A 21,190-nucleotide genomic window follows, 5' to 3' on the forward strand; every position below is an offset into this window, starting at 1 on the left:
GAAGAGCCGGTAACCTAGGACAACAAATGCCCTATAACTGTCGATGTGGATGACTGCAGTAGATTTGCAGAATCCCTCAAGGAAGACCAGAAAAAGATATTTAAAACCATCTTTACTCATCATTTTATAAATAACCATTTGAAAACTTGAAACCAAAATCTCAATTATTGAATGTTTATATTCCTCCAAGCCACAGCGGAGCTTATTCAAGATATTTGGGTTAGGCTGCCTGAATATATTTAATTAAATGTTGGTAAAAAAAGAAAGTAAAACAAAATAAGTTTATTAACTCTTATTATTCATGTGTTTCTATCTATCTCTATGGCCCCCATTACTGTACTCTGAGCAACTACCAAGTATTTTAAAATAGTTTAAAATAAGACAGTCTGCCATTTTTTTCTTTACAACCAGTATGAGAAATAGCTTAAGTAGTTCAAAGAATATTATGTGTGTGTGTGTTTGTTCTTCTGTGTGTATGCATGGGTGGATGTGTTGTGTTATGAATGTGAGTAACTAATCAAGGGAGAGCTAAGTTTAAAAATCAGTTTTGTTATGAGTTCTGAAAATGATTAAGTCTGTCCCCGTTCTTCTCAAGAGAGAGTGTGAGTTCCATAATCTAGGACCTGCTGTGAAAGTTTTCTCTTTGGCACATACAAGCCTCTGCATGTTGATGGACAGTTTAATTGTTCCATAGCTGTTGTGAGAGGCCATGACCACAGAGGGAGAGACAACCTCTCAGCTAGCAAGAGTCAATTGCATGGCGAGCTTGAGCTTTCTGTGTTCATTGGGAAGCAAGCACAGATAGCACAGCACCTGGGTGATGACAAAAACTTATGTGCCATGCGCATAGGTTGATGCATTTTCTCCCTGTTGCAGTTTTTTCAGGAGGTGGCTTCCTTCCTAAATATGAGTTGCAATAGAATCACCGGCATGGGTGGGTCAGAGTCCAATAGTTACCAAAAGGACCACAGAGCAGATGCCCTTGAAAGTGTGAGATGATATAGGAGAGGCAAATTATTACAAACACATTCCCTCTTCACACATCCCCTCAGTCTTGCCTAGCTTCATCTTTAGTCAGCTGCTCTTCATTCAGGTGCTATTTTGGCTAGATATCCAGAAACCTGAGCAGTGGTGCTATTTACATTTGATGTCAAGGACCCATGAAATTGGGTGTTATTCTTATTCCTGTTTTTTCAGTTTTTGTTTACTTTGTGCCTGTGACAGTCCCTTGAGTACAGTCAGGCAGAGACATCTGTTGTCTGTGTTAGTCTTCCACACAGTAACAGGAGAGTGAAAAACATTTTAAAATATAAGAAAATGAGATTTTGAAACCACACAAACTAACAGGGAACTCAGGGGCAGAAGTAAAGCCTGAAAGTACTTTTAAAACATTTTTCTAAACTGACTGGATTTCAAGTTGGTCTCCTTTTTAAATCCTCCATTTTATCCACAGAACAGATACAACATATGCAGTGGCGGTGCTAACTTCCTCCCACTGCTCTGCTGCAGTTTGGCAGCTTCAGGTACTATCCCATGCAGTTAATGGGTAATTCAGTCTCTGTGCCTCTCTGCTGACACTGTCAGCAAGAGTGCCAATTCTGGGCCCAATCATGGAAGTTGCTGAATGCCCTCAACTCCTACAGGGCCTGGAGTGTTGGTATTTGAGATGTGAGCATTGGGAATTGGACTGAGGCCATCAACTCATTATACATAGGCCACCAAATTGTAACAATATATGGTAATTACAGAGCCTTTGGACAAGATTTGAACTGGCATCCTAGAAATGAAAGGCTCTATAAATCCTCAGAGCCTTTCAGTCCCCTAACTTTAGCCCATAAATCATCAACCATTGATAAACTGAAATATACAAATAAAATAAAGCTATTTACAGTATTTGTTTGCCAAATCCTGCAGAGGAGTTTTATTTTTATGTAAACCTACCTGACAGCTATTGTACGGGCATGCACTTGAATTATTTTTCTGCTATTATCAGGGTGACCGTGGTCATCCAGGACCACTTGGACCATTTGGGCCAAAGGGAGATGGTTATCCAGGCCCACCTGTAAGTAGACAATTTTTGACATGCCAGTTATGAATGGATAAACATGACCAGAGAAAATTAGCCTCCATGGCTGTTGGGCCTCAGGAAGTTTATGGGTCTCGTAGGCTCATCTGCCATAGAGGCTCATCATAGTGTTGGGAGTGAAAGGGAAATTTTCCCTCTGGGAAGCATGAGATTCTAACTCCTTCCAGGGAGCAAAGCCTCTCATTAATTTTGATTACAATCTTCAAGAGATTACAAGTGGGACATTCCTAATGCTATCACTGATGTTTCAAGCAGTATCCTTAATATCCTAATGCAGGGCTGGTTCTTCCCTTTTGACGTAGCTGACAGAACATTTAGTCAGTCAGCCAGGGAAACTATTTAGAGCTAACTGTGGCAATAGGCCACAGTTCTGAAAATCAGTGCTTGCACTGCTGCAGTACACCAGTGGGAGCTCTGGGAGGCATCCTGCCTCAGGGAACTTCTAGAAAAAGCAGACACCACACCACCCTTAAAGAGCAAGTAGTATGCACGTTCCTCTGCTGTTGGCCATTTTTGCTAACCTGTGTGGTGGGGAGGAGACAAATGGCCCCTCCTCCTTCTCACCCCTCTCAGCCCCCTGTCTCCAGCTAGGGCTGACAAATCCTCCCCAGCCCCTGTGAAGAGGATTCAAAGAGACGAGGCTCCTTGTATCCACACCCTCCTTTGCTTATGCATGAGCCAGGCACAGTCTGACCCTTAACTGCTTGCATACCTGTAACATGCAGCAACACACACTGGAGGAACTGTCGGTTACATGACTGATGTGCCAACATTCCAGAACGTAGTGAACATTTATTGTGAATAGAGCCTAAAGTGTCTAATGATGATGAGTCAGCACTGATCAACATTAAATTCTCTAATATTTCTAATATTTAAGAATTGAAGAAGTTGATAAGTGTCAAAATGTTATCAAGTGAAGTTAGTAAATGTCAAAATACAAATTGTCATGTTTTATGATGCACTTGTGAAATCTGATGCTGGGATTCCTTGCATCTGGCTCATGGTATCAGAGAATCCTGTATCTCCAAACATGCATACAGTTCCATAGACTTCAGTGCATGCTTTCCTGAAGGTAGAATTGAATGTGTTATTTACAAAGAAAGAGTGTCCCATGAAAACACAACCCATAATTTCTAGTTATGAGACATATTAGTTTGCCAGTATTTTGTATATCCAGTTGATGTAGCCTCAGATTAGATTAATAGATTAATGTGTCTTCCATATCAGGGACTTCCCGGTCTTCCAGGAGCTCCTGGTGAACAAGGCCCCGAAGGATTTGGATTACCAGGACCTAAGGTACAGGCCATTAAACTCAAGTATAAAGCAAATTCTCATTTACACAGATATTATTTCCTTCAGATGGGTTATATTCGAAGTACAGTCAAGTCTGTTTAATCTAGATTTGGTTTATTCATTAGTATCTAAAATATTATCCCTTACAGAGACTTCTAGCGCATGGAGAGAAAATGTGCTTTTTTCATATATTATTGCATATAATCCTCTGTATTTTTTCAAAAATATATCCGTTATCAGATATATATCAGAGACCAAACACACTCCATATTCAACGCAGTCATGGCCTAAGGACTTTTTGTTTTCTCTTAAGAGGACACTTACAACCTGTTTAGAATAGAAGTAATAATTTGCCTAATGAAAATCTCATGCGATTTTCCTGAGAGATACTAGTAACTATTAATGAATATTCCATGGTCACACTAGCTAAGGGCAATGAATGGCTGTGGACTATGTACACAAATGGAAATAGCTCAAAGGAATCTACAAAATTTAGGGAGAGCCCAGATTCTGTTCCCGTTGAAATCAATGGCAAAACTCCCACTGATTCCAATAGGAGCCTGATCAGATCTATAATTAACAAATATGTGTAGCACTCATTTATGCTTTAGATATGGTGCAATATCACCATAAATGTAATTGCCCTTTAATGGTGCACTGTGGTATATTTATTATGTGCTGTGTTTCATTCTTTCGTTCAAACTTTGCTTCAGAACTCAGTTATCCCTGTCACAATTTGATACCAATTAGGTGATAAAAGTCAACTTTTTGCCTGTATAGGTCTTTCCAATGACTAGTGAGTGTACAGAGCATAATGGGATATCACTTCCCTTTCCTATGACGGTCATCTAGATATACTGACAATTGTTAATATAAATAAAAAGGAGCGGGCAAGCTGATTTGAAGTATACAAATACTTTGATGGGATTTCTATAGTTTTATCCTATTTTATGTATCTTGACATAAAACTCCCTCCTAACGTGAACAGAATCCCGGCTGTCCCAGGCCCCTGAGGGGTAAAGAGAAACACCAAACAGTAACTAAATAACATGCAGTACAATTCAACTCCCATTAGAGTCAAAGGAGTGACTACCATTGGCTCAGTGGCAGCTGGCTCAAACCCCTGGTCACTCTATAATAAGAGTACTGAAATTATAGTGACGTTATGGCAAAGTCCATTTGCAGCAGCTAAGAGGAGCTAGTCTTTTGTTCTTCAGTCAAAATGGACAACATGCCAGTGCTCATTGCTAGTTTAATACATTTTCTTTGACCCACCCTGCCCTGCTCTTTAATTAGACTTGTTCAGACATGTGCTTTGGTGTTTAACTAATTCCTCTATTTCCTTTTGTCCCCCATTGAGCACTGCAGACAATGGAAATAATAAAAACAAGTGAAACTCTGGTAGTCACTCAGGAGCAGATGTAGCTTCCCAATTCAATGGGTGCACTATATACTAAACTATACTATAAATTTGGTGGGGAGCCCAAAAGCATAGGCTAGTGTCTTCTGCCCCTCAGGATGGGCCCAACTCCCCACTCTGGGCATTGTGATCTGGCACAAAGGGTCATTCAGGCAACCAGCAAACCTGAGTGGCACCAGATTGCAATGACGACAGTGGGCAGCCAGGCCCAGTCCTGCAGGACAGAAAACATCGCTGTGAGATGAGTTTGGGTTCACTCTCCAAACCCCCCACATCTCCTCTGGCACTGACGGAAGAAGTGTGTTGCCTAGGGTCCAGTCAAAATGATACTCCTTCATGATGTTTCAATATAAATACCTATTAATGGAGTATATAAAACAATCAGTGTTTTTGCACCCTTGGTTTCATGATTTCTGTGCGTGCAATTGAACCCATAAACCCATGAAGCCATGCCTGAATTCAGTGGGTGGTTTTTACAAGTATCAATTTTCAGGGTGATCCAGGTGTTAGAGGACCAGTTGGTCTCCCAGGTCCACCAGGAGAAGGCCTTCCAGGACCAAAAGTAAGTCAATTAAACAGTTTTGTCTCACTTCATCAACAAATTTCTAAAAAAAAAAAAGAAATATAATGTTTAATATACAAATAATATATATTTGTACATACACACACACTGCAGTATTTTCTGTCTTCATGCTATTCTAGAAACAACTGGTCCAATGAATAAGATAGAAGGGGAAGTCAGTGTCCTCATTTTGCAGATGGGAAAACAGAGATAAAGTAGTTAATTGACTCACCCAGGCCAAGTGCTATTTTGTCTCTTACTATGCACAGAAAAAAAGAAATTTGTTAATTTAGTGATTGAGATCTGTCCAAGAAGTGTCACTTTTTCCAAACTTACTATGGGGAGGATCCTGCCTCCCTACAATCCCCAGCCACGAATTGCTAACAACAGGGTAGGATGCAACGAGCCTGCAAACTGGTTTTGTATTGACTGCACATTACAGAGTAATGCTCCCAGAGGTTCAGTCCACGTTAGCATGGCGGACAGGGTCTTGGCCAATGGATCTGTGACAACACTGATCAAATGGTACACAGTTATAGGGATGGGTATGCCTGTCGCAGAAGACAATGTAGCCCAGAGGCTGCAATAGTAACCACAGAGCAGCCACAGCCTGTACACTGGGTACAGGATTGGGCCTGTAAGTGGGACCCACTGTATGGTTAGACCCTTACCAATGATTAAAACAAAAATTATGCACATAGAGATCAATTCATCAAAGGAGTAACAAGCACATTTTGTGTTTCAAAGTCTATTGAATAACATTTATTTTCAAATTTTGACCAACAGATCTAGAGAGAATTATTAGAGCTATATTTATATAAAATTCATGAATGTTAAAATGTGTTGGTTGCAGTTATCTTCATGTGAATAACACAGAAAATCCATAATTTTCTTTAGAATTCCATTAAAAATGAAACGTTTATAAATAGGCAACAAAGTACCATTTATTTGTTTTGCCATATACACCTCTACCACGATAGAACGCGACCCGACATAACACGAATTCTGATATAACGCGGTAAAGCAGTGCTCTGGGGGGGGGGGGCTGCGCACTCCGGCGGATCAAAGCAAGTTGGATATAACACAGTTAACCTATAACGTGGTAAGATTTTTTGACTCCCGAGGACAGTGTTATATCGAGGTAGAGGTGTAATTAGTGCACGTGTCTTGAGGTGTTTTAAAATTAATTTAGGGCTGATGGAAGGTGCTATATTGGATATTTTAGTTCTTTATCCACAGGGCAATCTTCTCCTCACTGCCCCACCGTGCCGCATCCTTTCACTGGAGGGTTCACCTCTAAAGGTGGGAGTGATTCACTATCAGTGCCCAGTCAGTCCTTAGTGACTTCTCTGAAAGCTGAACCATATTACAACCATTAGTTATCTGATAAAATTTGAAAAACAAATATCTCCTTATTGTCTCTCTGATGAATCCTGGCCATGGTACTTCTAGGACAGGGATGGCAAATTTTTAGCCCGAGGGCCACATCTGGGTATGGAAATTGTGTGGTGGGCCTGAATGCTCATAAAATTGGAGGTTGGGGTGTGGGATGGGATGAGAGGCTCCAGCTGGGGGTGCGGGCTCTGGAATGAGGATAAGAAATGAGTTCAGGGTGCGGGAGGGGGCTCTGGCTGGGGCAGGGGGTTGGGGGGGGGTATAGGCGCTGGCTGGAGGTCCAGGCTCTGGGATGGGACTGGGGATGAGGGGTTAGGGGTGGCAGGAGGATGCTCCGAGCTGGGATTGAGGGGTTCAGAGGGCATGAGGGGGATCAGGGCTAGGGCAGGGGGTTGGAGCACAGGAGGGGGTCAGGGGTGCAGGCTCCAGATGGCGCTTACCTCAAGCAGCTCCCGGAAGCAGCGGCATGTCCCCTCTCTGAATCTTAGGCAGAGGCACAGCCAGCGGCTCTGCGTGCTGCCCCATCTGCAGGCGCCGCCCCTGCAGCTCCCATTGGTCATGGTTCCCGGCAATGGTAGCCGTGGAGGCAGCACTTCGGGCAGGGGCAGCATGTGAAGCCCCCTGGCTGCCCCGAGCTGGAGGGGGGGACATGCTGCTGCTTCCAGGAGCTGCATGGAGTCACAGCATGCGCAGAGTGGGGCAAGCCCCTGACCCCGCTCCCCAGCTGGAGCTGGGAAGCAAATGTCAGATTAAAATGACTGAAGGGCCAGATGTGGACCCCAGGCCGTAGTTTGCCCACCCATCCTAGGAGGACATCACACATACTGAGGAGTAACATGAAATTGTGTGATGGTATAAGAATTTGTCATGTGTGTTTTATTAGATACTGTATTTAACATGTGTGGGTTTTTCTCCGTTTAGGGAAATGTAGGACGGCAAGGGTCCCCAGGCCCCCTGGGACCTCCAGGTGAAGGTATTCAGGGATCTAAGGTATAAAGATTCATTGACTTCAGTACTCATACGTAGCTCAGGGGAGAACCTGACCATCACCATATAAAGGAATTGAGAAACAGATTGCCTGTTTGCATTGCGTGCGGGTGGTTTTTTGTTTCCTGTTTTTTTTTTTTTAATACCCTGGTTGGCTAAGGGGCTGAAGGTGGAGACTGAAAAGAGTAACATGAGCATCAACAGTGACTGTCCTCTTTCTCCCTGCTAGATTAACAGCAAGGTCTAGGGGAGGTGGCCCAGGAGCCTCCAGGACAAAGTCTCAACTAGTCTCAAATATAGTTAGCCTTGCAAGTGGGCACCAAAAAACAAGGCCACCTTTCCCTGTTCCTTTTCCATCAATCCCTGTGATGCACACTTCTGCCAAGCTTGGAATAATTCTATTAACTGTCAGTTGGGAAGGAGAAGGCGCAACACTGAGTATAGATGTCATGCTCCTCTTCTCCTATAATTGGTACTTTTACACTAGGAAAGGATGCGTAAGTGGAGAGTGATGATTCAGACCAAAGGGATAGGAGAGAGGAATGAGGGGGAGAGACCAAGAGAAGATGAGAAGAAAAACAGAAAAAGCCAATTTTATTTTAAAATATTAAGAAGGAAAGGAGTCATATGTGGCTCGCCTGTGCAGCCCTTATTCACCCTGGTGAGAACTTGTTCCTGTGAGAAGTCCCATTCACTTTAATTTGTCTATTTACACAAATAGGTACTCAGCAGGGTGAATAAGGGATTCACAAGCTGGCCCTTCCCTTTTGAGGAAGCTCAAAAATATTCTTGATGGGAAGCAAGGAAAGCATATGCCAAAATATATCTGCATAAAGAAATCTACATGACCTGTGATATCGTTCAGTATATTCATTAAAATATAGCTTGAAACAATTTTGCTGTGAATATTTAACATTAATATATGATGAATGGTCATCAAGTGTTAACATTTCTGACTGAAACATCATTAGGGTGAGCAAGGAATTCAAGGAATGCCAGGACCTCGGGGGCCTCCTGGGGAAGGACTACTTGGACCAAAGGTACAGTATATAAATGAAAGAATGTCTGGTGCCCAGTACTCCCCTGAAGTCAACATACTGGATTAAACTCCGAGTGGAGTTACTTATATTCTGTGGAGAGAGACTAGGGGATGAGAATTTGTAGGGCAATTATGTAATAGAGAATATAGTTAGAGACAAGGAAAATCAGTAAACAGATGTCATATTTTATCTTGATTAGGTGCAGTGGTATGCAGAACTTTTTAAATTAAGTTTTTACTAATGTGACAGCAGATTGTTCCGTTTGCCATCTAGCTCAGTGGAGCCTTCCCCTTGGAGCGTCTACTCTGTCTGATATAGTATGTCTTCTTTTCATCATCATGCCCGCTTCTTAAAAAGTGAGCCAATGAGAAATTCACAGTAGAAAGCCAGCATTTCAACTCCAGTATTTTCTTCCCCCACAGATATTAATTTGATTACATCTTACACACGTCAAAGTGCAAGGAAGCAATGAAAAGCTTTATCTGAGTTTAGTACAATTTAAACGTACTGTTGTAACTAACACTGGGCTTGATCCTGCAAGGTGTTGAACACCTCATTGTAAAATGCTCATTGACTCCTTTTAAGGTCAGTGGGATTTGAGAACATCCAGCCCTTCACAGAATCAGGCCTTCAGTTTAATATTTTATAAAGTACCTTTCACAATATTACAATTTAAATATATTTTGAAATATGACACATAGAACTTATTACAATAAAAAGGAACAGAACTTTGGTAGAATGGTTTTTAGTTCTTTCCACCAGCTGCACAAGGTTTCAACAATGACAGCTAGATATAAAATGAAAAGTTTAAATTGAAAGATGTGACTTACAGCTATTGTCTAACTAATGCATCATTCCAAGGGTGATCGCGGTGCTGCAGGTGAAAGGGGAAGAAAAGGAGAAAAAGGCAACATGGGTGATCCTGGTTTGTCCGGAGAACCTGTGAGTTCCTACAATTTATCAATGAGTTTGTTTTTTTAAACAAATTTTAAACGCCGTAAGTATATGGCTGCGTAAAGTGTTTTCATCACTATTTAATTGCAAATAATCTGAAATACTTATGAAAAAAAAGTCAAACTATGCAAGGATTTTAAAGACAGAATTCCTTATAAAATACACATTCCCTTGCTCAGTGAGAGTCCAGAGGTCAAAACAATAGGTGCAGCTTCTTCCTTAGAGAAGTGAAAGTCAATCAACTTAAAGGTACACAACCACATAGTTCTGTTCTAAAGTCAAATTTAACTGTCCATCAACCCTCTCCATAAAAGAGAAATGATTAAGTGGGGGCATGTGTGTGTGGAAAGGAACACTGATGATGGGGAAAGACCCAAATAATCATCACAGCAAGGAGCGGAGAGAGAGATGGGAAAAGCCTGATGACCAACTCCTCCTCTGCCATTTGCTTCTTGTTTAGTGGGCTTTATTTGTGTGTTTTTTCATTTTTTAAAATAAAACTGCCCCAGCCCTTAACCCTGGTATTGAGCCTATCATTGTCTACTTGTGCACACGAACGGGAATTATGGCAATCCTAGAGTTCTTGCAGCCATTCCTATAGTAGCAGGTTGGGAGGCAGAATGTTCTGGGAGCTGGCACTTGCAGAGCATGGCAGGCAGAAAGTAATTTGCATGAGTTCTCCCGTCTCTGGATAGATAGTAACTCACAGCCCTACAGCTGGAGGTTTGGGGTCTTCTGGTCTCCATAGCATTTTGATCATTCTTCTGACTAGACTCCAATTAAAGCTGCAGTCTCATAGGACTTGTGCTGCCCAGAAGACGGTAGATATTTTGTGTTGGACCGAGCCCTAATACTTTAACTGTACATTTTTATAGAAAAGAGAGAGTTCTTATTATCTAAATATTATATAAATTACAAGGCTGATAAAATAATAGTTCAAATTACATTAGTGGTTACTAATTAATTGCTAATAGCTAAATTATAGTCTTCATTGCAGGGCAGTACTGGACCCAAGGGAGAGCAAGGCCTAACAGTAAGCAAATCTTGTTGTAAAGATACAAATTAAATGCAAGATGTTATGAGTTAATGAATCACATGGGGATTATTATTTGGAATGTTTCCTGACTGAGTTTTACATTGAGAAAAAAATGTTAGTAGTCTCGCAACCGGCTATATTATCCACATTTAAGAAACAATATAAAAGGTGCCTGACTTAAGTCCCATTGACTTTAATGGGACTTAAACACTTCTGTAAGAGTTTTGCTGAATTGGGGCCCTGATGCAGTTCAGACTCAGCAGAGGCATAATTAAGCATGAAAGACTATGGCATGTTTTATCAGAACAAATATCTGGAATTAAATGATTGGCAAGGACAATATTATAGGTCATCTGAGAGTGTACAATTGTTAAATAATGTGCTATTTGTTATTATTTTCTATTTTTTTCTTACTTAGAGAGAAGATATAATTAAATTAATTAAAGAGATATGTGGTAAGTGTTTAATCAACCTTACATTTCAGATCCTGTTTATTAATTTACTTTTACCTTCTCCTCTTCCACCATAAGTACAGAATAAATTTATCATTGCATAGCTAGTATACAGTAATATATTAAGCTCTACTCAAGCTATAATGGAAGTAATATCTATTATATACACACACACAAGACTAAGTATAATAATAAATCCAGAACTAATCATGATCTGATTTTTATTCTTCCTCTACAGGCTGTGGTATTAAATGTAAGGAAATACCTATGGAGCTTGTGTTTGTGATTGACAGCTCTGAAAGTGTGGGACCAGAAAATTTTGAGATAATTAAAGACTTTGTCATTGCTTTAGTAGATAGAGTAACTGTAGGCAGAAATGCTACCAGAATTGGTCTTGTACTCTACAGTTTAGAGGTTCGGCTAGAATTTGGACTTAACAGGTACACAACCCAACAAGATGTGAAACAAGCAATTAGAAAAATGCTGTATATGGGAGAAGGTACATATACAGCAACTGCTATCCGCAAAACAACACAGGAAGGATTTTTTGGTGCTCGAACTGGTGTGCGAAAAGTAGCTATAGTATTAACAGATGGACAGGCAGATAAGAGAGAGGCTATTAAACTGGATATCGCTGTCCGAGAGGCCCACGCAACCAACATTGAAATGTATGCAATAGGAATTGTAAATACTTCAGATCCAACACAAGTTGAATTCTTGCGTGAACTAAATCTGATTGCATCAGATCCTGACAGAGAACATATGTATCTCATTGATGATTTTAATACTCTTCCAGGTGAGTGCATTTTGTTTTAATTGTGTTAAATATTTGTAAATTAATCCAGAGCATGCTAAACTTGTCCAATGGAAAGAATGGCTTGTTTTTCTTTCTGTGTAAACTTCCAGAGATCTTGGCCTAGATTTTGAGCTATACTGGGTGCATCTTGAAGGATGGGGTGCAGCAGTTTCTGAGGCTGGTAAAGGAATGGTCCAACCCATAGCATAAGTTAGAGCAGCTCAAAGACTGCTCTAATTTACACTAGGCTGCACATGCCCGAATGGAGTCATTCTGGCAGCTGGGAATTGCAGGAGCACTGAGATGGTCCACTGATACCAGTTATGCCAAAGGGCTGGGTAGAGGTAAGGTACTGAGCTTCTACATTGGCTCAATGCCAGCCACAGGTTCCACTTACAAAACAGAAATTCCCAAATAGGCAATTAAGCCAGGTGTCCAGCTGATTTGCACCACTGGCATAATGCAAAGCATCCAGAGCAGGGAGCCAGATGAGACAAATCCTGATTTCTCACTCTCTTCCATGGGATTAGTTACATGACGAAGGCAAGTAAGATTGGCCTATTATGAGGTAATGACTTAGAGATATTTTAAGAGATTCAGAGGCTTGAATAAGCACAGCTGGCTGAGGTTAGAGACACAGATCTTATTTTATGCCACAATGTGCCTTGCACATTGGAATACAAGTAATGGAGGTCTGAGGGAGCTGGAAGACTTATGGTGAATAGTCCAGAGGGGCTGTCTGTATTATTAATTTTCATTATTTATTATTAATTAATAATTATTATTATTCTGGCACATAAATAACCTTATTTCCTGATTGAGTCTCTATTTCCATAAATAATGCTGTTCTCTTTTCTTTAAGCTTTGGAGTCCAAATTAGTAAACCAGTTTTGTGAAGATGAGCATGGTGCCTTAATATATAATCGTATTGGAAATGGTGCAAGCATAAGTGGACCATCTATCCATTCATTGTCTTCCAGTTCTTCACATTACTTACTTCACAGCATCAACAATGTTAATGGACAATCAGTTTCATCAGACAGCCATGGAACATCTGTGAAAGAAAGAAAGCTTTCTCAACCATTAGTTCCGGTATAAAAATGAATCATTTATTTTAATAACCAACTGGCTTGTATGTACATCCTTGTCTGCTAATGGATGCAGTATATCAGATTTTTTCCCCCCCTAGTTCCCTCTACTGGTTGGAGTTTCTCCTTTACCTCACTGGGAATTCTGAGAGCTATATGTTGTGAATGAGAGTTCTGATGCAGCATGTATGCAGTTAACTAACAATAGTAACAATATCCATGAGGAGACAAGGATTATTACAATCATGTTTAATATAATACATTTGTACTGTAATATAAAGAATGAGATATTGAAAGGGCAGTTATACTCTGAAAAGTAACTCTAAGAAGTGGCATTTCTACTCTATGAGTCTATATTATATTTTTTCTGATTACAGAATTTTGAACAGCCAAAACCACAAACCTGTCTTGGGATGAGAGTCAAACTGTATTCTTCTGGCTCATGCATCACCACCAGAAACCAATATTCCCCACCAAAATTTAGATAACAATTTTCTGGCTTATGCATGATCCAGAATAGAAATCACTTCACCCTCACATAATACTACAAATTTAGCTAATCAGAGTAAAAAATAACTTCTTTTTGTCAGGAAAAATAAACAGATTTAACTTTGAATTTCCATAGGGAGCTAATCAGGATACTAAAATGATGCCATTTTTCGTCACTCTTGGTACCTTAACAACACTTTAAGAAACAGCACTGATGGGTTCCAAAAAGAATCCCATCTAGTCCTAGGCTCAAAAATCATAGTGACTTGTGGATTCTTTAGGAGCCCACCTCATTTTTAGGGACATGGTTAACCTAAAAGCATTTTAAAATTAAATAAAATTAAACATTTGTTTCAGACCAAAGAATCATCTGTGGCAGTTTATGAAGACGGGCAGCCATCCTTGCCCTCAGTGAACACCAGAGGTATTTTCACTATCATCTTGCTCCTTACTATTTCACGTCCTAATTCTTCTAGGCCAGACAAAAATCAATTATTTTTTCTTTACTTTCAGTAGTGGTATCATCACTGCCATCATCACCGCCAGACAAAATGCTGTCACCATCTCTTTCATCAGCTTCCTCTGTGTTGCTTACACCCAGACCAGGTTACACATTATACCCAACTTTTAATTTTGATTACTTGAACATTAAGCTTTATTAAAGATCCTGAATCAGAGTTACGTCTTCAGGACTAATTCATTTCCTAGATTTGGTAAAGCTATGATGGGGAGGAGAGACTATTTTAGAATTTAGAGTGGACTTAGTCCCATTGCTTCTCCAGCATCTTCGTCCTACATGCCCTGCCTTCCCCAACGGCCAGGTCTTGCTGTTTCCCTCATGCTGGGAACAGGAACAGAGGCCAGGGTCAGAAAGAATCTGAGAGAAGGTCTGCACTAGATGTGGGTGTGATTCCCAGTACAATGAGACATATTTTCACTAGCTCTCATTGAGGTAGCATGCTAAAAATAGAATGTAGCTGTGGCAGCATGAGCTGTGTGTATTGTGAATCCATGATTTGTGTTTCAGCATGAGCTGTGGGACAGAGACCCCCAATACATACCCATCAGAGATGCTAGGCACATACTCAGGGCACCTAACCCATCCCACAGTTCACACTGCTGCAGCTACATTCTTTTATCATTGATTTATTTCGCTTATCAGCTCTTCTGTTATGTGCAGTACTTGATTACCACCTATTGCCATTAGAAGTGAAGTGTGCACATCTTAGAAAAAACACTGAATACAATTTCTGATTCTAATAACGGCTAATGCTAGGGCTCCAATACCACAGTGATGGATGCTGTACCAGAACCTAGATGGACTATGTATTGTAGATAGTTAACATAAAGGTTTTAGAACCAGAAACGCTCACACACAATACCAATGCACGAATACTGTATATACTTCCTAGTTCTCTAGCCTACCAATCTTTCCTCCCTCTTAGTTTCTGGTAAGATTGACTGCTGACAATTAGCTTCCAAAATTATCAGAATGTTTCCAAACTTTTTTTTATAAAATAGCCTGTATGGATAATAATTTTATAGCATAATATTTCTAATTATAATTTTTATGATTTGTGAAGGTGCTTGTACCTTCACTCACAGAAACATGACAGCTAATCTAATAAAGGCCCACATTTAAATTAGGCTTCCAAATTTCAACTAAAATCTTTAAAAATTTCAACTGAAACTTTAAATTGCTCTATCACATTAGCAGCAATAAAACAGTTTAAAAGGCACAAACAATGAGATGTAAATTATTTTCACATGCTGAGAGCTCTTTTTATCCTTTGTTTTTTAAGAAAATATCCTGGATCCACGATGTAAATTGAGATTAGATCAAGGGTCATGTCGTGTGTATATAATAAAATGGTACTATGATAAACAAGCTAATGCCTGTGCTCAGTTTTGGTATGGCGGTTGTGATGGAAATGCAAATCGCTTTGACGTTGAAGATGAATGTAAAAAGGCCTGTGTATTTCATTCTGGAGGTAAGACTGTATAATTTTCTCTACATTAAAAACTAGTATTTTATGTGATTCCCTAATATGGTTAATTATCTGGTATCTTATATTACATACAAAAAAAAGTTAAAGAATGTTATTAACAAAGTCAAACATTCAAAAGGTAGAAAATGACTAAATTAAGCCTGCCTGTGCAACCTTAATGTTGCCCACTTATGCATAAGCAATATGATACACGCTTTAATTACATGACAACATACTATTTTTTCTGTAGGATCATATTCAGTAGTACATAGAATGTAAGCTTTCTGGGCAAGGATTACCTTTTCACTACATATCTGTACAGCACGTAGCACAATGGGATGCTGATCCTTGATTGGGGTCCCTAAATGCTACTGTTAAATAATAAAAGTAGGCAAATTTAAATTGTACATGTGGGTTGGTTTAAGTAACATTTTATTTTTTGTATAAGTCTCTAAACAGTATAATTATGTACTTTCTTCCCCTCTGTTACAGAAGACTAAAGTTTGATTTGAATTCTGCAACAAAGACGACTTCTTTTTTTTAGTAAAAACTGAAAGCTTTACACAAGTGCTGTTTTTACACTTGTAAAGTATTTTGATATAATACTTAAATAGATCACTGTACATCAACTTACAATTTGAAAGCAAATACTACTCAGGGGTTATCACTATGTCTGTCAACCTGCTATCTACCAATATTAGAGCTTCAACGAGAAGGACCAATATTTTAAGAGGAAGTGGCATAGAGGATTCTTGGGTTATTTTCCTAGCTCTATCAATTAACAGTTCCATGATCTTGGGAAAGTCACATATGTCCCCTGTGTTTCAATCCACCCATTTGTAAAATGTAAGACTGTAGTATTGCTCCCTTATGGGGAGGGTCTGAGGCATAAGTAATTTATGTTTACAAAGTACTTTAAGATCACTATGAAAGTCACTGTATACATGCATAATATTATACTTGTAACTATTCAAAAAACATAGTACTTCTGATGTAAAGACTTCCTTTAGTTTCCATTGGCTAGTAAGATACAAGATGAATCTATTTAATAATGCCTACAAACATATGTGACTGATTATAACAGTAACTGGCATTGCTAAAATAGATCAATTCAGTGCTAAAGTAGTTTTTATTTTTAAAGTATTGTTTTTCTGAAAGCAGTGTTTGATTTTTAAATGCATTTTAATATTCTAACCTCAACATTTTTTTAAAACTCATTTAACTTGCGTTCAGAAGAACTGCAGCATAGGCCTGACAATAACAAGCCATTCTGAATTCCTGTTTAAGTCACTGCCCATGTGCACTGCTGCGTTTATGTGCATGCATAACAGTATATGATGTATTTTTTATGAATCAAATTCTATACTACAAAGCTTGTTTGTAATAAAATTATTTTGTTTTTACTGCCAGTAGAGAGAATTGATAATAGCAGTTTTGCAAAACTAAAGAGCTGTCTCGATATGATATTTAACAATCACACAAGTTCAGGTTAACACTTACAGTTGTACATGTTCCTGCTGTAGTCACTGGAAGTAATGCCACTGATTTTAACAGGATTGAACCTTCTAGGTTATGCTCTCCACTCATGTACACGCTGCCAATCACTGCATATCTGGGGTTTTATATAAATATCTGCAACAGTAAGTCCAGAATATCAACACAATTTACAGCATTTATGAGGTAACAATTCACCTTTATGGAATATACTGCATTTCCTACATGTAATCAGTGAAGCCCACAACATGTCTGTGATTTTTACTAAAAATACATTGGGGGGGGGGCAGGGGAGGGAAACAGTCAGAGCACTTCAGCCCTGCTACTGCATCAGGGGCTGACCGCTGATGCTCCAGCCCCAGGGGGAATGATCCAACCCTGGCCACTGCTTCAGCCCTGGAGCTGGTGCTCTGGCGGCAACTGCTCTGGCATCCCGGGGGCCACTGCTCCAGCAGCTTCGGGGCTGACCACTGCCTGCTGCTCTGGTGGTCCCAGGGCTGACAGCTGCTACAGCCCTGTCACTGCGGAAGTAGTCACAGAGATCTCAGAAAGTAATGGAATCTGACCTCTCTGACAGAATCGTAGCTTTACTCTTTACTAACCCTGCAAGCCAATGTGAGTTATATCTTTAGAGCACAGCTCTGATTCCAGACCAGCTACTATATCGATACAATCTGACAATTCTTCAATGGCCTACATGACATGAGTTGCTGGTTTTAGTCCAGTTCCAAGTACATAGCTGACCATATTACAACACCATTATTTGTACCTTTATTGGTAGTCTTAACAGAGAAACCAATAAATGATCTATTATCTTACCTACAGAGGTGATCTCTACAGAATACAGATGAAGAAACTAGAAGTGCTGCTATCTGTGTTAGAACTGATCTATAAAGAGATTACATCAGGCTGCAGTACTGTCAATCTGGAATTTTTCAAAACCACTACATTCACTGGTATAGAGGAGACGTAGACTGTAAAATTAAATATTACATTTACTATCCCAGTTTATATTTATGCTTACTTCCTCCTACTTGCAGTAACTGATGTGATTGTCAATCAGTCTTGCTTTATTTAATATATTATACACACACACACATGCAAAATGTTTAAAAAACCAAACTTATTAAGTTTGTAAAAACCCACCACTCAAAGTTAGGAAATGCCAGAACTATGGCTGCATGTGCAACCTTAATTCAGCCCCCTTGTGCATATGCATTATGATACTGTCTTGAATTACATGATCATAGGCTATTTTTCCACAGGACCCCTGCCTCATTTAGTGCACAGAAAGAACAGTGCTCAGTTTATGGTCAGCTATTTTTGTTTTTTTTCTCATTGTTCAATGTGTGGCCCCAGACTTTATTTATTGCACACTATTCAAATCCTGCTCAGAAGACAAAATTATTAATTTCCTCCTGGGCTTTCCTAGGGCGCTTATCACTATAGTATCTTAGTCCACTTTGTGACATCTAAGACAATTTTTTTAAGAGTATTTAGCATTATATGACACTTTATATGTTCACAGCACAGCTCACATTGACTTCAGTTGCAAGCGCTCAGCACTTCTACAACCTCAGCTCCCAATACCAGTCTCTTTGTCCAGCCAGTCCCATCTCAACTCCCAGTTTCCCTCTCCTGCTGCCAGCCTCCAGTTCCATTCCCCCCAGGCGCCTTGTCCCAATCTACTACGGTTCAGCTCTTTTCCCCTCTACATTCAAGTCTGGCAGCTTCCTCCTACTCACTGCTAGGCCCAGCAGAGGGGTCACTGGAAGCACAAGAGAGAGAGGCATGCAGCAGTTCTCCAAAAAGGGCCATATTTTTGGCATTTAATATACCCACTTCATCCCCCACACTTACCCTGAAAGGATTAATGTAGGCTAAGAAGGGGGCCAATTAACCAGACAGGCCATAGCTGAGGGGAATGAGGTGGTTTAAGTTACCCCCTTACTTAATAATGAGGGAGCCCAGCTGAGGAGGAAAGAACTGGACTGGATTAATAGACAGGATGTTGGCAGCAAGGAGTCTGCAGTCACTCCCTGGGAGAAGGGAGGTGTAGCTGGAGGCTACAGAGCCAAAGTAGCCTACAGTTATTCCCTGGGAGGAGGAAGTTTGGGGGCAAAACCAGGGGGGGGAGCCAGAAGGTTAGAAAATGCTCCAGGGAAAAAGGAGAAAGGTCCAGAATGGAACACACTTGTCTGCTGATTAGAGGATCCCTGAGCTGGAACCCAGAGTAGAAGGCTGGCCCTGGTTCCCCCTACCATCCACTGGGGAAGTGGCACCAGTTAGGTAGTGAATGGGAAGACTGCCTGAGCCTGGTTGTAAGAAGGGATTTTGATACTCCAGGAAAGGGGAGGATATATGTGACTTGGCTGGAGGGCTAAGCCACAAACACAGAGCCTCTTGCCTTGCAAAAAATACTGCTTCCTTTTTTGTAAAATTATTATATTTGAGCTAGAGAACTGTTTTTGGTTATGACATGTATGGGTTTTCTTTTATAACTCAAAGAGCAATTTGATAAAGGAAGGCATGTGGGAAATTTCAGTTCACTACATTTTTTTGATGGCTTCCACACACTACATGGGACTAAATTAATCCATGGTGTAACTAGAGTGAAGTTAATGGAGTTACACCAAGGATGAAATTATCTAAAGATTTGTAATATTATTTACGGAGCAGTAGAACCCACAGCTCCCAGTCAGGGATCAGGACTCCATTGTGCTAGCCAAAAAGATAGTCCTTACCCCAAACAGCATATGATCTTGCCACTGGTGTGCATCATGCCATCCTTCACTAAAATAGCTTAATGTAAGTAGTGGTATGTAATCAAATTATTTTAAGTAAACAATTAATGTATTTAACAGGTATATTTTTTCTACAAGAAATGTACCATGCATTACTTTGATACTTTTTACAGTAGACATGTCACCTGTGTTCAAAATGTGAATAATAGCGTGGTATCAGGTATGACTGAAGATTCACTATTCTATTTACATGCACAATGCAAAAGTAATCGGTAACAGACAACCTGATTATTTATCTGATCCATAATTTATGATCTTTTCTCAAAGTAACCTGATTGCAGATATGACATATTATATAAATGTTTGTGTATCCTTGGATGCTATTTATTATTTTGGAACTTTTACTGTTGCTGGTGGAAATTAAGCAAAAGAACGGGAACCAGTCCAACACCTTTTCTGTATTTCCAAATAACACTTTTTAAACGCATTCAGATGTGTAGAAGCAGATAGACTAGATGTCTCCAAATGTTCTTACTGAATTTCAGACTCTCCAGATATTTATGAATCCTGAAAAAGCTTTTAAAATTTAGTATTGCTAAACATTTTTATGAAGATCTCTTGGCATCTTCAAAACCTGAGTTTACACAAAAGCAAGGGGAAGACGTTAGACTCTTGCTAACTCAGATTGAAAACATAGTCTGGTTCAAGAGGACCTACCCAGAAGAAAGCGAGTAGAGATGTAGGTGAGGTGAAGGAAGAGAGGAGGCAACAGCTGAAGGGGCTGAAACCCATCCCAGCCCCGTACCCAAAGCTGATTACAGCAGCAAGAGCCCTCTGCAGCCGAGAGACTCGACGTTCGTAACTTAATAGAAAGGCGGCTACATTTAAAGGCGTGAAGCGGTTTCCATTGGCAGAGCCGCCAGCAAACCCGCACAGCAGCGTCCAGTACTTGGTGGTGGTGGCCGTTGTTGTCCCGCAGATGCCCAGTCAGCACAGGTTACAGACCCGGGTTTACAGTCAATTTCCTGGCAAGCTGGTGCCAGGTTTAGGGGATTGGGGGAGGAGAGGGTAAGACCCCCCGACCCTGGGTCTGCCCCCTGCCGCTGAGCCCAGAACAGCTCCGCGCAGGGAGCGATCAGTCCCGCAGCAGGCGGGCCCTGCGCGCAGCGGCCGCGGAGGGGGAAGGCAGTGGCTAGGGCTGCGCTGAGCCAGCGGACACAACTCCGGCGCGAGCCCCCCGGCCCGTGAGGCGGCAGTAGCCGCGCGGCTCGGGGCGCTGTTTCGGGAGAAGCGCCGCGCGATGGGCGTGGAGGGAGCAGCCCCACCCCACGCTCTGCGGGCGGAGCCGGCGGCGGCAGCTCCTCCC

The 21,190-nt window shown here is 40.6% G+C and overlaps 1 protein-coding gene and 1 long non-coding RNA gene across 7 annotated transcripts in view; one reads left to right on the forward strand and one right to left on the reverse strand.

The window, feature by feature from the left end:
• The window catches only part of LOC101943187 (collagen alpha-1(XXVIII) chain-like), a 68,786-nt gene extending 51,791 nt beyond the window's left edge, over positions 1-16,995 (forward strand). For 2 of the 4 annotated variants that reach the window (XM_024114835.3, XM_024114836.3), the window contains 14 exons: positions 1,994-2,062; positions 3,314-3,382; positions 5,293-5,361; positions 7,678-7,746; positions 8,715-8,783; positions 9,645-9,725; positions 10,735-10,770; positions 11,192-11,228; positions 11,464-12,021; positions 12,884-13,113; positions 13,956-14,022; positions 14,112-14,204; positions 15,401-15,589; positions 16,079-16,995. In XM_024114835.3, coding sequence (XP_023970603.2) covers positions 1,994-2,062; positions 3,314-3,382; positions 5,293-5,361; positions 7,678-7,746; positions 8,715-8,783; positions 9,645-9,725; positions 10,735-10,770; positions 11,192-11,228; positions 11,464-12,021; positions 12,884-13,113; positions 13,956-14,022; positions 14,112-14,204; positions 15,401-15,589; positions 16,079-16,086 — 1,644 coding nt within the window. In that variant the 3' untranslated portion in view covers positions 16,087-16,995. The remainder of the gene's footprint in view (positions 1-1,993; positions 2,063-3,313; positions 3,383-5,292; positions 5,362-7,677; positions 7,747-8,714; positions 8,784-9,644; positions 9,726-10,734; positions 10,771-11,191; positions 11,229-11,463; positions 12,022-12,883; positions 13,114-13,955; positions 14,023-14,111; positions 14,205-15,400; positions 15,590-16,078) is intronic. The other 2 variants (XM_065560726.1, XM_065560727.1) reach the window with 2 other exon arrangements.
• On the reverse strand, positions 333-21,038 carry LOC112061808 (uncharacterized). 3 transcript variants are annotated; one of them, XR_010591297.1, is made up of 4 exons: positions 17,900-21,038; positions 17,087-17,218; positions 9,614-13,075; positions 333-5,404 (listed from the first exon to the last, which is right to left on the reverse strand). It is a non-coding gene; the product is annotated as an uncharacterized LOC112061808 (long non-coding RNA). The 3 variants fall into 3 exon arrangements; XR_006176959.2 differs by lacking the exon at positions 333-5,404 and having other exon boundaries at positions 7,858-13,075; positions 20,542-21,038; XR_010591296.1 differs by lacking the exon at positions 333-5,404 and having other exon boundaries at positions 7,858-13,075.
• Between the last annotated feature and the right edge of the window lie 152 nt (positions 21,039-21,190).

Source organism: Chrysemys picta, chromosome 11, assembly GCF_011386835.1.
Source record: "Chrysemys picta bellii isolate R12L10 chromosome 11, ASM1138683v2, whole genome shotgun sequence".
Lineage (NCBI taxonomy): Eukaryota > Metazoa > Chordata > Testudines > Emydidae > Chrysemys > Chrysemys picta.